The 13561-nt window shown below is 35.2% G+C and overlaps 1 protein-coding gene across 1 annotated transcript in view; it reads right to left on the minus strand.

The window, feature by feature from the left end:
- ARHGEF3 (Rho guanine nucleotide exchange factor 3) overlaps positions 1–13561 on the minus strand; it is a 126670-nt gene that overhangs the window by 63874 nt on the left and 49235 nt on the right. The window contains exon 3 of the mRNA XM_086469907.1: positions 2773–2835. Coding sequence (XP_086326033.1) covers positions 2773–2835 — 63 coding nt within the window. The remainder of the gene's footprint in view (positions 1–2772; positions 2836–13561) is intronic.

Raw genomic sequence — 13561 nt, forward strand, 5'->3', positions numbered from 1 at the left:
CTCACAAAGGTGGTAGTCCTCCTTTACCAGGATGATTATAATCTAACTGGCAGGAATACAAGTCAGTAGAAAATGCATATTTCTTCCTGCCCAACCTGTTTTAATGTCAACAGCAACAAGTTTTGATGGGCATACTTGAACGATTACCTAGAGCTAAAAAAAAAAATCTGAGGGGGGGGTGCTCTGAGGTCACATGCCAAGCTGATTTTCCAACCCAAAGGCACTGTCCTTCTCAAAGGAAGTCACCCTGACAGTTTAAAGCCTTCTGTCACAGCCAGGGGCAAACTAGCATTAACACTAATTATTATCAGTGATGAGAGAATGGTATCACACGCTGAATAGGAAACTGTAGTATTAGAATGTAGAAGAGTTCAGGGCAAAGTAAGTTTCAGAGACACAAGACAGTATATTCTGACTGGCTGTACCGCATAAGATAATCAGTACTTTCTGGTAACATAAAAAAAAGTGACAGGCTTGAGGCTACCTCAAGCAAAAAAGATATATCAACTATTATTTATATAAATTGTCCATTTAAATAAACTGACCATTCTTCAAGATACACTGCATACCGCTAGCCATTATATCCGCACAGGATATTCCCCACCCTCCTGACTTGAGTAATTCTGAAGTCTAGCAAGGAAAGATTAAAACTTCTTCATCCATTTCTTCCTTGCCCCTTCTCTCCCTACAATTTTCTAAGAATACAGACTTCAGTACGCACTTGAATTTAAGCAGTGAATTTGTTCATTGAAGATTGTGGGAATAGTTTTCTTAACAGCCCTTCACACATTTTATTGACAAGATCTCTCTAAAGTAGGGATATTGTAACGAAAATCAAAACTCAGTAGTTTTAATAGTCATTGTCTCATAGATCAGTACAGAAACACTTCGTTAATTGCTTTATCGTTTCTCCAATTCATGCTTATATTCACTTGTCTTGCCAGTAATAATGGTTACGCAGAAAACCAGTATCAAGGAAGTAACATTTTATAAATTTTAAATGGCATTAAATATCTGGATATGAAGGACATTATTGCTTACCAGTAAACCATGATCCTCACTTTGCTCTATACTTTCTGTCTCTATTTCTGTGGGCTGAATTTAGAGGTAAGATCACATTAGATCACCCTCCCCTAAGAATTCACCTATTAACAGAAACTGTACCCTTTAAGCAGTATTTAAATCTTTAGCTATTAGCCAAAACAGAAGTTATACTCATCCAAGTATTTCTACAGCAGCATAACAGCTTCTACACAAGAGAATTTTACATAATTGTCTTAACTATTTTCATGTTTCTGTAAAGAGTATGTATTTTATTCTTGTTTAATTAAAATTAGCATTTTCCACCCTGGAACAGAGTCAGGCATCTAAAAAGCTATCAATTTGTCCAGAATAGTCAACAATTTTGATTTTTTCCTGAAGAATACCAATTCTTTTAAAGCTCCTTTAAAGGAATAACAATTCCCTTGAAGTTGGGCCCAATGTAAGGTCTAATGTGATTAACTAACATTAAAGTATTAGCTAACAGACAAGGTCAGGCTACAGTGGGTTTACGATCTACAAAATGGTGCTGCATTCCACCCAACCCACTTGAAGTGCCTACAAGAGCTTGCATCTGTCTGTAGCCATCCAGGCAGATGAACCTTTAAATGTAATTGCTTCTTCAAAGAACAGGTATACTTCAAAACCAAAATTAAAAGCTGATCATTAAGAAACCACAGCACTAGGTTTGACAGCTGCTAATAAATAAAAATCCTGTTAAAACAAGCAGCTTTTACTCTCTATTTTTTAACTTACTTTTTCTGTCTGTACTACATGAGAGGTCTACAGAAAGGGAAAACTGGTTCAACAGCTGACTGTAAACAAATCACCGAAAATGCTGATATAAACACTGAACAGAAGGAATGGCAAATTTTCCTACATCTATTTTAGTTCCATAGATTTGAAATGATAAATGCAAGTGTACCTTTATGTCACAACTTTACAAGAAAAACAACATACATTGCAGTTTACTGCATAATTACACTCATTAATGCTTTGATTCAACATCCACCAAAATCAACAGAAAGAGTCTGGTCCCTATAGCTTATTTTTAAATCAAACAGACATCGGTCACTGTAGTAATTTTTAAAAAAATAATAAAACAAGTCAATATTTCACCTTTACTTACAGAAACAATTTAAAAATTCGTAAGTCAGAAACAGTCTATTTGTACGGAAAAGTACACACATTATAAACTGTGCAGTTCTTATAAAACATGTTTTCTGATGTCATCTTCACATCTGAAATATGTGACAGAGTAGCGTAGCTGTATGCGATGTGCGCTACAATTCAGTGACACACATAGGTCTCACAATTGTATTAATGCCACATTACATGGTTTCACAACACCAGCATAAACCACTGATGCACTTGAAATAAAATTTCTCATACAGGGGTGCAACAGGATAGAAGGTCTGGTTTGAGTCCTGCATTCACAATGCCCTTTTATCCTGGTAATTAGTTACAAATAAGAGATTCACTGCTTTACAATCAACTGTCATTCTGACTTTTTGTTTTCCTTTTTAAAAGTTTTACTACACAAAAGTGAAAAGCATTAATACATCAAATGTATTTTTTTAGTAATAAGCAGAATAAGTTATTCATGCTATAAATGATATGAAACAATACAGCTGAAATGATGAACAAGTTTGTTTCAGAGTACCCACAATAGCCCTATTTTAGTTCAAGGCGGTAGGGAGGAAAGGCAAAAAGGAAAATTAAATTACTCACACTTGTATCCAGGCTGCAGATACTGACTGTATCTTCATCTTGAGTACTCTGTTTTCGTTTTTTCTAGAAAACGAAATGAAAAGAAAACCTCAGTTTTGATGAATAGTACCAACTACCACTAGCTTGATGCTGAAATGAGTATATACAATGAAGTCATACACATATATATATATGTATATATATAGTTAAATATTTTCTCTCATCATCATTATGATCACCATGCATGTGAATATAAACTCCATTTTCACAAGTTGAAAAGCTACCTACTAGCACGTTAGTATATTAAATGCTGTTCCTTTTCCTACTCAAAGAGAGTCAGGTTCACTTCAGTTAAGAAACTTATTTCTAACTAAAAGCATAAGTAATTACTGCATATTGTAAATTGTACTTTGGCACTTGATATGAACTTTTGTAACTAATAAGACCATCAGGAGAAACTCATTTCATTAGTTGCTGATAATCCATCCCTAGAAGTGTTCAAGACCAGGCTGGATGGAGCCTTGAGCAACCTGGTCTAGTAGGAGGCGTCCCTACCATGGCAGAGGGGTTGGAAGTAGATGATCTCTGAGGTCCCTTCCAACCCAAACCATTCTGTGATTCTATGATTTTGTGTCAAAAGCTTATACTTAGATTTTTCAAAACATACATTCAGCAAACAAGCACTACTCCCAGACAGTCAATATTAACATAGCGAAGGTAATAGGTGAAGTATAGTGAAGGAATTAAATTAATATATATTTGGATTTCACTATCTCTGTCAGTGATTGCATTCTGCTCCATACTCAGGTTTTGTTTTGGAAAACGGCAAGCCCTCCCTCATGTCACTTCACAGATTCACCACAACATTAATCTTCACGCCCTTCAAATAAGAAGTACAAAATTTCACTTAACAGAGCTCTGCATTTTCTTCCGGGCCAGGAAGATTCAGGAAACAAGAGAAGTCACAGAATACATTATCCTTATTTATTCAGCTGTGCTGTCTTCCACTGTCAACTAGAGATAAGCATTCACATGTAATAATAGCCGGGATTTAGTTCCCAGTCTACAGAAGCCAAAGATGAGCAATCTAAAGAACAAAAAAACAAACCCAAGCAGATGCCATACCAAGCTCCTATCTTATGAGATGATGAAAGCTCAACTAAAAGACAGAAGCTGCATCTTATGCAGGTATTTTTTAATTATTGAAAAAAATTATATAGAAAAACTGTATTCCCCCCCCTTCCCAGTACCTATGCCCTCAGCTCTTCTGAAGTTTGGAGGTTTTATTCCATCAAGCCAGTAAAACAATCATTGCATCTGCCAGGTCAAGGATATGGTTTCTGAGAACTGTTTCTTTGATGAACAAAGATAAGGAATATTTACCATAAAATCCAGAAGTTTTGATTTTATGCTGTTTTAAAATTAAACTGTAAGTGTTGAAACTTTTTTCATTTCCTTATTAGTTTTCAGATCTTTGACTTGTGTAATCATATTTAAACATATTTTTGTTATTTTTTAGGAAGTAACTTGTCTCACTTTTTTCTGACAAGGATAATTTTAAAGTCAAGGACAGCTGTCCTTTAACACCATTGTTATTCAGAACAGAAACTGGATCATAAGTTCTCTCACCACATTAAACAATGTGAAGTGTGTTATGAAAAGTAATTCTTCACCCTCAGACTATGCACAATCAAATTCCTCTTTCCATTATAGTAGACATTTTTAGCAACAAGTTAAAGGACAGAACAGAAGACAGAAATTTCTGGACGAGATCACACTGAGCAACGAACAGAAATATCTGAAATAATACTAAGTGTATTTGCTTATCCTGTAGCAGTGCTTCATAAGGTTGGGTTGCTTTGGGTTTTTTCCACAGGATAAATTAATCTGAAGTATTATTCAAGGGTTACCCAGTGTGAATTCATGATGAAAAACACAAAACAGGGATGAGATCTGTAAAGTCAGTACTTTGCCCAAAGGGTAACATTTCCTAAGATCCTAGTGAACACGTTGCAGACTGTTCTTCAAACCTAATTAGACATTTGTAGATACAAATGCATGTATCCTTTAGTTTCCCTCAAAAAATTTGATGTTGATTCTACTTAAGTCAACAACTCAGTCTTTGCTTAGCAAACAAGCAATTACAAAACTAAAAGGTACCATCCCTCACACACAGTGGACACAGATTAAGTCAAAATGAAGGGTGTTTAGATTTGGAATACAGATTTCTACAAAAGAAGGGTAAATTAAAATGGGGTATGAATCTGGTATATCTGAATCTATACTAAGTAACTATTCTGGTGTACAGATAGATGGGATGCAACTGCATTCACAGCTTGGATTGGTGTTGGTTTAAGTCTGACACCTTTAGTTATGGAAGTTATAAAAATGGTGTAAACCTAAGCCTGTCTGTAAAATATTACAATAAAAGTTAATTTAAAAAACCCAAAATCAATATATTAATACAACATCACTCGGAAAAAAAAAAAAAAGGAAAAAAGTTAAGTCAGATGCTTGATTACAGTATGTGTTCCCATTACTCTACAGACAATTTTTCAAAAAAAATTGTCTCTCTAAAATAAATGCTATGCATGTTAAAACTATAACAACTGTTTTCTATGACGGAAGAGATGCAAATTCACTGTTAAAGTGTGACAAATGACCACACACACACATACAACAAATAGGTGGCTCCTCGGTTAAATAACTGATTACAAGACTCTTACTGGTGATCACACGGCTACAGATTAACACAGAATGTGGCATTTCCAACACAGGCCAACTCTAATGAAAGCGGATTGAGACTATAAATTACATAATATGATGTACAAGTGTACTAGCAAGGCTACAGGATAAAAGTGCACTTGAATGAGACAGGACACCTGGTTACTGCAGAAGGAAAGTTACACAACAACAACAACGTGCTTTTAACTGCTACGTTCAAAGCGGGTACAGGGGTCCAAATCACAGAGGTATCGTGGACAAAGCAGTGTCCATGAGCACAAGTGTCCAAGGCAAGGCTATCCAGGTAAAGCACAGCACAAAAGGTAGCTAGTAGTAAATATTAACATGCTCATATCTTACTTAGAGACAACCTCTTTGGTTCTAAAACTAAATCTCAGTATGCTTATGAGCAACAAATCAGTATCAACTGTGACAAAAGGGACTAAAAGACAGGTAAATTCTAAGAAAAGCAATTACATACCAAGTAAGTCTGGGACAGCTTCCACAAAGGAGACCCCTTGCTCTACATTATATTTTGGTATGCTAATCAAAGAAGCACCCCTCACTTTATTTTGGCTCTTCTACTTACTGAAGAGCTTACAAAAAAATACACCTAACAACATGTATACCACACTCTTCTTGTTATTTGGAAGTTTGCAAGTATTATAGTACTTATGTTCTCCGCAAGTTTGTCTCAGCAGCTATGCAAGACAAGTCATTTTATATAGAAATTGTTAAATATCATCAATCACTGTAGGCAAGATTAACGTTTTAAATTTTCAAAGAGTTTCAAGGGCTATCATCAGTGTATGGGGCGGGAGGGGAAACACACACAGACAGCATGGCACAAAAAAATTTCCAATTGTTAGGCTACCAGATAAATTTATTTGCCCGTAAGTGGATTAGAAGCAAAGGTTGTAATGGATATTATGGAAGGAGCATAAGGTGCTCATTAAATTAATCCCTACTCTTTGTGAGGATCTTTTACCCAAAGAAGTTGCAAGTCCTCTCTTGATTGCCACAGCACAACACAGCTGATGTCTGAATCTCTCATGTTCCAGAAAATCACCCTTAAATGTTGCTCCCCATTTATGTTTTAAATCATACGGCACATCAAGTAATATAAACTTCAGTCCATTTTGATCCCACCAATTTAATGCATATTCCTTTCAAAAAAGATCCTAGAATTACAGTGTAGTAGCTTTAGGGTGAACCCAGAAGAAGAGTTATATGATTAAGCATTGTATAGAGCGCACACATTCATAGTCGAATAAGCTTCACTGCCAAGGCAAGGATCTTTAACAATAAAATGAATTTATAGCCCAAATACTGAAATCAGTTAAGTGGCATATTAATGAAAAAGTTGAACTTCCTGAGAGAATTTAAATTAGTTCTCTGAGACGTTCAAATATCTATTGCACACATTGCTTTCATTCATGACAAATAAATGTATCAAACAAATCCCAACTGCATCATATTCTATTATGGTAGATTTTTCATAACAGCTTATATTGTCACACAGGACTACGTTAAGCCAAAACCCATAATGTGTGAATCTTTATTCAACATGACACCAGCTTTGGTTCAGGCATAGTACTAGGGAGAAAGGACTGATTTCTTAACTCCGTTTTATTACCTTGCAAACGAAGTACCCCTAGTTCTTGCTAATATGTCTTACAATTATCTATGGCTATAGTAATCACCAGTTTTAAAACAATTTAATAGCTTTTTTCAGGACTATATGGCTTGAAGAAGCATGTGCAATAGAGAGAAGGAAAGCCCATGCTGAGCCTGCTATATTAAGATGACATACACTAGTAAGCCCATGAGTATACCAATGCAGAGATCTTACAGTAAATTATAGAAGATTTAACCACAAACATGTCAAGGGATAGAAAAGTTGAGGCCCTTATGGATACCTGAGCATGCCAGAGTTATATACACAACGTATGTCCCTTACATGTGTAATACAGAATCACACTCTACTATACTGAATAAGTGTGTTGTTTTAACTGACACATGTTGAGTTACTGTCAGGTTTCATTTTCATTAAAATCCTGTAAGAAGCCCAAATATATTATGAATACTATGAAACAGGGATAAAGTCGTAAGATACATGACCAACAGCGTTCCCTATCTTTGTTCTTAGGAAGAACATTAGAGCTATTAATGTGAATATTCCTGAAATTTTAAACTGAAGTATCCAGTTAGAACCCATCCCTACTTTAAATTCAGAGTAATAATATTAAAAATAATCAAATTAAAAGGTAGTATGCTATCCTTACACTAGATATAATTACTTATCATCTCCAGTGTTTGTTATTTATATGAGCAATGCCATTCTGCAGCATTGTATGAAATACATTAAATACAAAATACTGTATTTACACTGCATCAGACTATGAGCAATGGACAAATGCCACCTATCTCACTGCAGATTATTTCTTTATTAGAATTTGTATGTACTTGAAAAACTAAATTAGAAAGTGTTATGAAGCTGTTTGCCTTGCTGGGAAAAAAGGACAGCTTGCAACACTTGGCTAACTCCCCTTCTCTGCACAATATTCGCTGACCTTAAAAAAGGCATACATGTCTGCCTGAAAAAAGCATACCAGCAACAAGCATCTATTCTCAATAGAGATGTGTCTGTGTTATCTGACTGACCACAAAGATGCATTATATGCATCTGAACATGTACCTCTAGACTGAAAAATGTTTAAAATTATTTCTATCACACTGATGGGGTTTTTTGTCTTTTAAAATTAAAAAAAAAGTCTAAGTCCTGAGACCACAATGACTGGCTATATAACAAGTTTGTGATACTATTGCCTAAAAGGCTGTGATTACATCCAGTTAGAGACAGAACACTTCCTGGTCTTAACACAGCAGGAAAGAGCTGTTCTCAATTATTATCTCACAGGAGATGAGAAAGTAAGACATCCAATTACATATTAAAGCAGTGATTTAATTAAAGGAATTAGAGTAATAAGACATTGTTATAGCAAGGCTGGATTAACATCCTCTCTCCATCACAGGGTTTTAGTTATCCATACCAGAGATTTATATTATACCACCTGGGAGATGAAATGCAAAGATGCACAAAAATAGTTCAATAAAAACCCCATCCTGTGATGGGGAAGGAAATGATTTTCAGAAGAACCGCTGACTTTGGCTAAATCATCTATTCATTCTAACTGCTTAGAAATGTGTCTGCATACAGACTGGCATCAAAATAAGTAATAGTTCAAGACAATGTATTTGCATAGGCACGTAATACCCTTAAACCTTCTAAGTCATAGACAGACTCATTTCAAAACAAAACACACAACAACTTACTAAGTCCTTTTTCCATACAGAAATCCATTTAATAAATGAGGATCCATTCATTCTACCAAAACAGACTTTCTCCAATCCCCAAAACAAAAAGTCCAAAATAAAGAAAAAATAAAACCCATTTAATCATTCTGTATTTCAAATTGGTTTTGTATGAAAATATCTAAAAAAACCTTAGCCTTTCCAGAACATACATCAGAGCACACTGCAATACAGTAACTGGAAGAAAGCAACTTTGTAAAAAACAGAGTTCTAATGTAAGATTTAAATAAATGTAAGCAGGTAGAGGTGCATACATATATACACACACTCTTATATATAAAAATATATATTTGCATACACAAATACATATATATAAGTGTATAATGTACATTTTTAAAACCTTTTTAAAAAAAAAATAAATAAGGGAAACACAGCACTACTACAGTTCCTTTGAATGTCCTATTAACATTTTGTGGGAGGGAAGTACAAGATGAACTAAAAAATACTTGGGTAAAAATTGTTAAGTCTAAGTTAAAAAAAATCCATTTTTTCATACCAGTAATAATTCAAATTTTCTTTAAAAGGATTTCTAGGTGGCAAAATGCAAGTTAACATGTTTTTTGTGAAGTTCAATAAAGAAAGCAATTGTGAACTCCCAATTCTTATACAGAACATCACCACACACTGCATTTTCAAAGGAAAACATCTAAAAGGCATGAATGCAAATGTATTTTATATCTCTGACTATTTTATACGTGAATGCTTTCCTAATCAATTGCCTACTTTTATGAAAGAAAAGTAGGTCATGACTAATGACCAAATGAATGCATTCATTCATTAATGTATAAACACTGTAGTTTAATAAAAAAAAAAAACTGCCAGAAGAGGGAAAACCATTTGGCCAACAAAATTTTTTATAATTTTTACTGTTGAGGAAAAGACAGGAAGGGATTCACTGTTCTGGGTTTTATGCTCCTCTCCAGTTTGTGGTTCACCATTACCAAGGACATCCCAAAGGACAGTATCTCTATCAGACTGAGTTAAAAAACAAAACCAATGAAAGAAACACAATATAAAGAAATCAGGTATAATCAAAAATAAAATCCAAAAGAGATTAACGTGGAAGGTGGGGACAAAACAGCCCAAATACTTAAGAAAAAGTCAAACTTCATAGGCCATAAAAGGTTCAAGCCACACTCTAAAGGGTGGATGATGTCTGCCTGAAAAGGAGCTAGAGCTGATTTTTTTTTTTTTTTTTTTTTTAAATTTTAAAAATCAATCAGTTTCACCTTAGCCAGCTGAGAGCTCTCTCAATCTACAAGGAACCCTCATATCAAAAGCCTGATGATGGCCTTCTGTACAAGGAATCACAGTCAATGTTTAAGCAGCTAGGAATAAGTCAAGAACATACCATCATTTTCTTTCTATAAAGACATCAAATCACAACAATAATCCAGACTTTCATGTGAATTTCTACTCACACTGTTTTTATACAACATTCCTTCAAAAAAATCCAGTTACCCTCTAAATTCTCTTGATATGTAAATAATTTTTATCAGCAAAATCCACATGTATATATTCAAATATACTAGTGATTCTAAGCACCCTTCTAATTCTTAAATAATTAACATGTACAGAAGCTGGTTAAGTTCAAAAGAATATTCAGACACTACGGTTCTCTTTTTTTTTTCTTTATAGTTCGTCAGTACTTCCACACCCATCCATTAACATGTTGATCCCTCTCTTAAAAAGCTCTCAAAAATATCTCTTGCCAAGACCAAATTTATTCCTTTAATGACTCTGAAACCTCCACCTGCTGTTGCTTCTGTGTTATAAGATCTGTTTCAAGTTTTCACTGTTTCCATTTCAAGTTATATTCAAATGATCTCCAAGATATCAAGCTCCCAGTTAATTATATCACAGAGTATGGAGGATTCATAGTCAGGACACAGAGTCCAGTGATGAGGCACAAACTGTACAAAACAAATGTTAAAAGGTATGCAAGAAGTGAGGTACGATGAAAGAAATAATGACAGCCTTGGGGGACTGGGAGGGAAGTAAACAATATTTCAATTCTCCAGACCAATATAAAATGTTTCCAGAAGTTTCACAGATGACACAGCCAGAAAGCAAAAAAGTTCAAATATTTCAGTTTGGTCTTCCTACTGCAACAGGAGGGAATTCTGACTAAACACTTCAACATTTTTCTCACCTGCTGTTATCACTCAGTTAACAAAATATGCCTTGGATCCAGCTCAAATTCGGTATAAAATTACTAGGCAAAAGATTAATAACCTTCTATCTTAAGGTTAGTTGAATAATCACTAATTTAACATTTCCTGTCACAGGTGGAGAGATATAACACCACAAAGCAGACTTCAGAAATGAACTAGAAGAAGCAGCAGCACTGGTGTCACGTTACTCAGCTTCAAGCCAGGAGATTTGTGATACTGAAACGAGAATAAGCCTCACGTAGGATTACCCATCTTCCCTCTTATCATGCTACTGCTGCACTGACATTCAAGTGTCTAAGATGAAACAAAGGTACTGATGCCAAAAAAAAAAAAAAATTTGGCCTGGCTGAAATAATGCACAGTTCTAGAAAGAAGTCATATAGAGGGAGACCATGTTGTATTAATGACGTAAGCATCTCTGTCCGCAATAACCAGCTAGAAAAGTCTGAATTTCCTGTTGAATATGGTGTTCCTCCTAAGTTTGGTTCCAAGCTAAACAACTACATCTAACAAGTGATAATTCAGTCCCTAGTTTAAGCTCATTCAGACAGAAATGAATCTTCTGTCATCTTTTAAGGCCTGCTCTCTTCTCCCTTTACCATATCCTACCACTCACCTTCATGCCAATACCAGTATTCCTCTGTACCACTGACAGTTCTAGAAGCTTGAAGGCATAGGAAGACAACAGCATCTTAAAGCAAGTTTTTCCAGAGCATAGCGCCTCTTTTTTAGCTGAATGATACATCATACATGCTTTTTGGGACCATAACTTCAGAATACTGAATTCTACTACAGAATTTTTGAAAAGAACAGAACTTGTTACCCTGCATTCCAGTATCACAGTTCTTTATGTTATGTTGGCAATAAGAACTTGCTTAACCTCTAAAAAGAAACAAAAAATTCCTCAGTTTTATAGTAAAACTGATTTCTGTGTATATTTCTGCTGCCCTCTACTGTTTGGAATACCAAAGATGTCACAGGTTTCTTAAAAGCGACAAAAATCTAAACAAAACCTTTATTCCTTTTGAGTGAGAAACAGTCAGAGATGATCTGGTTGCAGTTTGCACCGAGTCTGGTAGAATGCTTTGCTGGCTCTATTTCCCACTTTATACATATTCAGCTGTTGGGCTCTTTGTATATTGGTGTTAGTAACAGAACTTGCTTGTTCTTGATGTCTCAAGGAAAACAAACAAACGAAAAAACATACAAGCTCTAAGTCTGTTACAACACAGCAGAAAACTCTGAAATGGAGGTGAGGTCATCTATGAGACTTAAGACTTTGCCACTGAACCTACTTAAGCACTTCTGAGGAGTCACTCACAGCTCTGCCAGACAAAATGGCAGCTCCTTTTCACCTTTCTCTGAGCTCAGAGAGGAAACTTTATTTCTACAGTGCTTATTGTGATGGCTTTGAGATTTTCCGGTCAACGTAATATAAAATGAACACTGAAGTGAACAATGAAATGAAAGTTATATTCAATGTGTTTAACATTAACAACAGGAAATGGGTGTGCATGTACGGGATGCTGTAAGGACAAGGATCAGCAGAGCTTTGTTTGAGGACTGGTATTTATTCTATCTTTATTTAACCTTCTTCCTTCCCCTTTTCAGAAGACGGGAGAGTATCAGTCACTGGAATCTAGCAGAGTTAAACACGCTGAAACTTTTTCACAGTTTATTATAAAGTCCAAATCAAATTCGGATAAATAAGCTACATAGTTTTATTTCTTTCCCCATAGGAGTTCTTTGTTACATAAGTGAACAGCAATCTTTATTATATGATCCTTTCTCAGCCAGAACTTGAATAATGCTATATAAATTACACTTTTAATTAACACAATCAGTATCTAAGGATTCTACATTCACCTGGCATATAAATAAAAACTAAGACAATTTAAAAGACTCCATCCACTATCTACACTCATCTTCTGTTCTTCTCACAAACACTTTTGAGCTGGCATCTGTCAGATCCAGTTCTTTGAGTCCCCAAGGACTTTGAGTCCCAGTCAGCATGCAAATATCCCCTGGATTCCTTTGCCTTTGGCAAGCTGACATGAACAGGTCGCAGTTCCTAGCCTTGTATGTTTGTGTTGAGGGAGTTTATTATAGGTCTAGTTGTAAATGCAAGAATAAAGTTGGGCTATTTTAATGCTTTAACTCTACCCTTAAAGGTTTTGTGCACTTGAAGGCATGGGGACTTCCTCCGACTGGACAGCAATGACCTGTACTTGCTGCAGCTGACCATTTAATCACAGCTGTCAACCACCACTTCTGGTTCCAAACCTGCTACATCTGTCTATGTAAGAGGTAAAACTTTTTTTCTTGGAACAAAAATCACAATGACATTTTCTCACTTGAAAAGCAGATTCATTCAAATGACACTTTATTATTATTTTTATTATATTATTTATTTTTTAGGTTTGGGGCTTTTATTGTTTGTTTGGTTTTAAGAATCCAATGGAGCATCTCATTAGAAATGAGAGCTTGGATTGCTGATGCTGTGCACAGCACTAGAACCACATACAGCAGAATGAAAC

The sequence above is a fragment of the Leptosomus discolor genome, chromosome 9 (assembly GCF_034619465.1).
Source record: "Leptosomus discolor isolate bLepDis1 chromosome 9, bLepDis1.hap2, whole genome shotgun sequence".
NCBI lineage: Eukaryota > Metazoa > Chordata > Aves > Leptosomiformes > Leptosomidae > Leptosomus > Leptosomus discolor.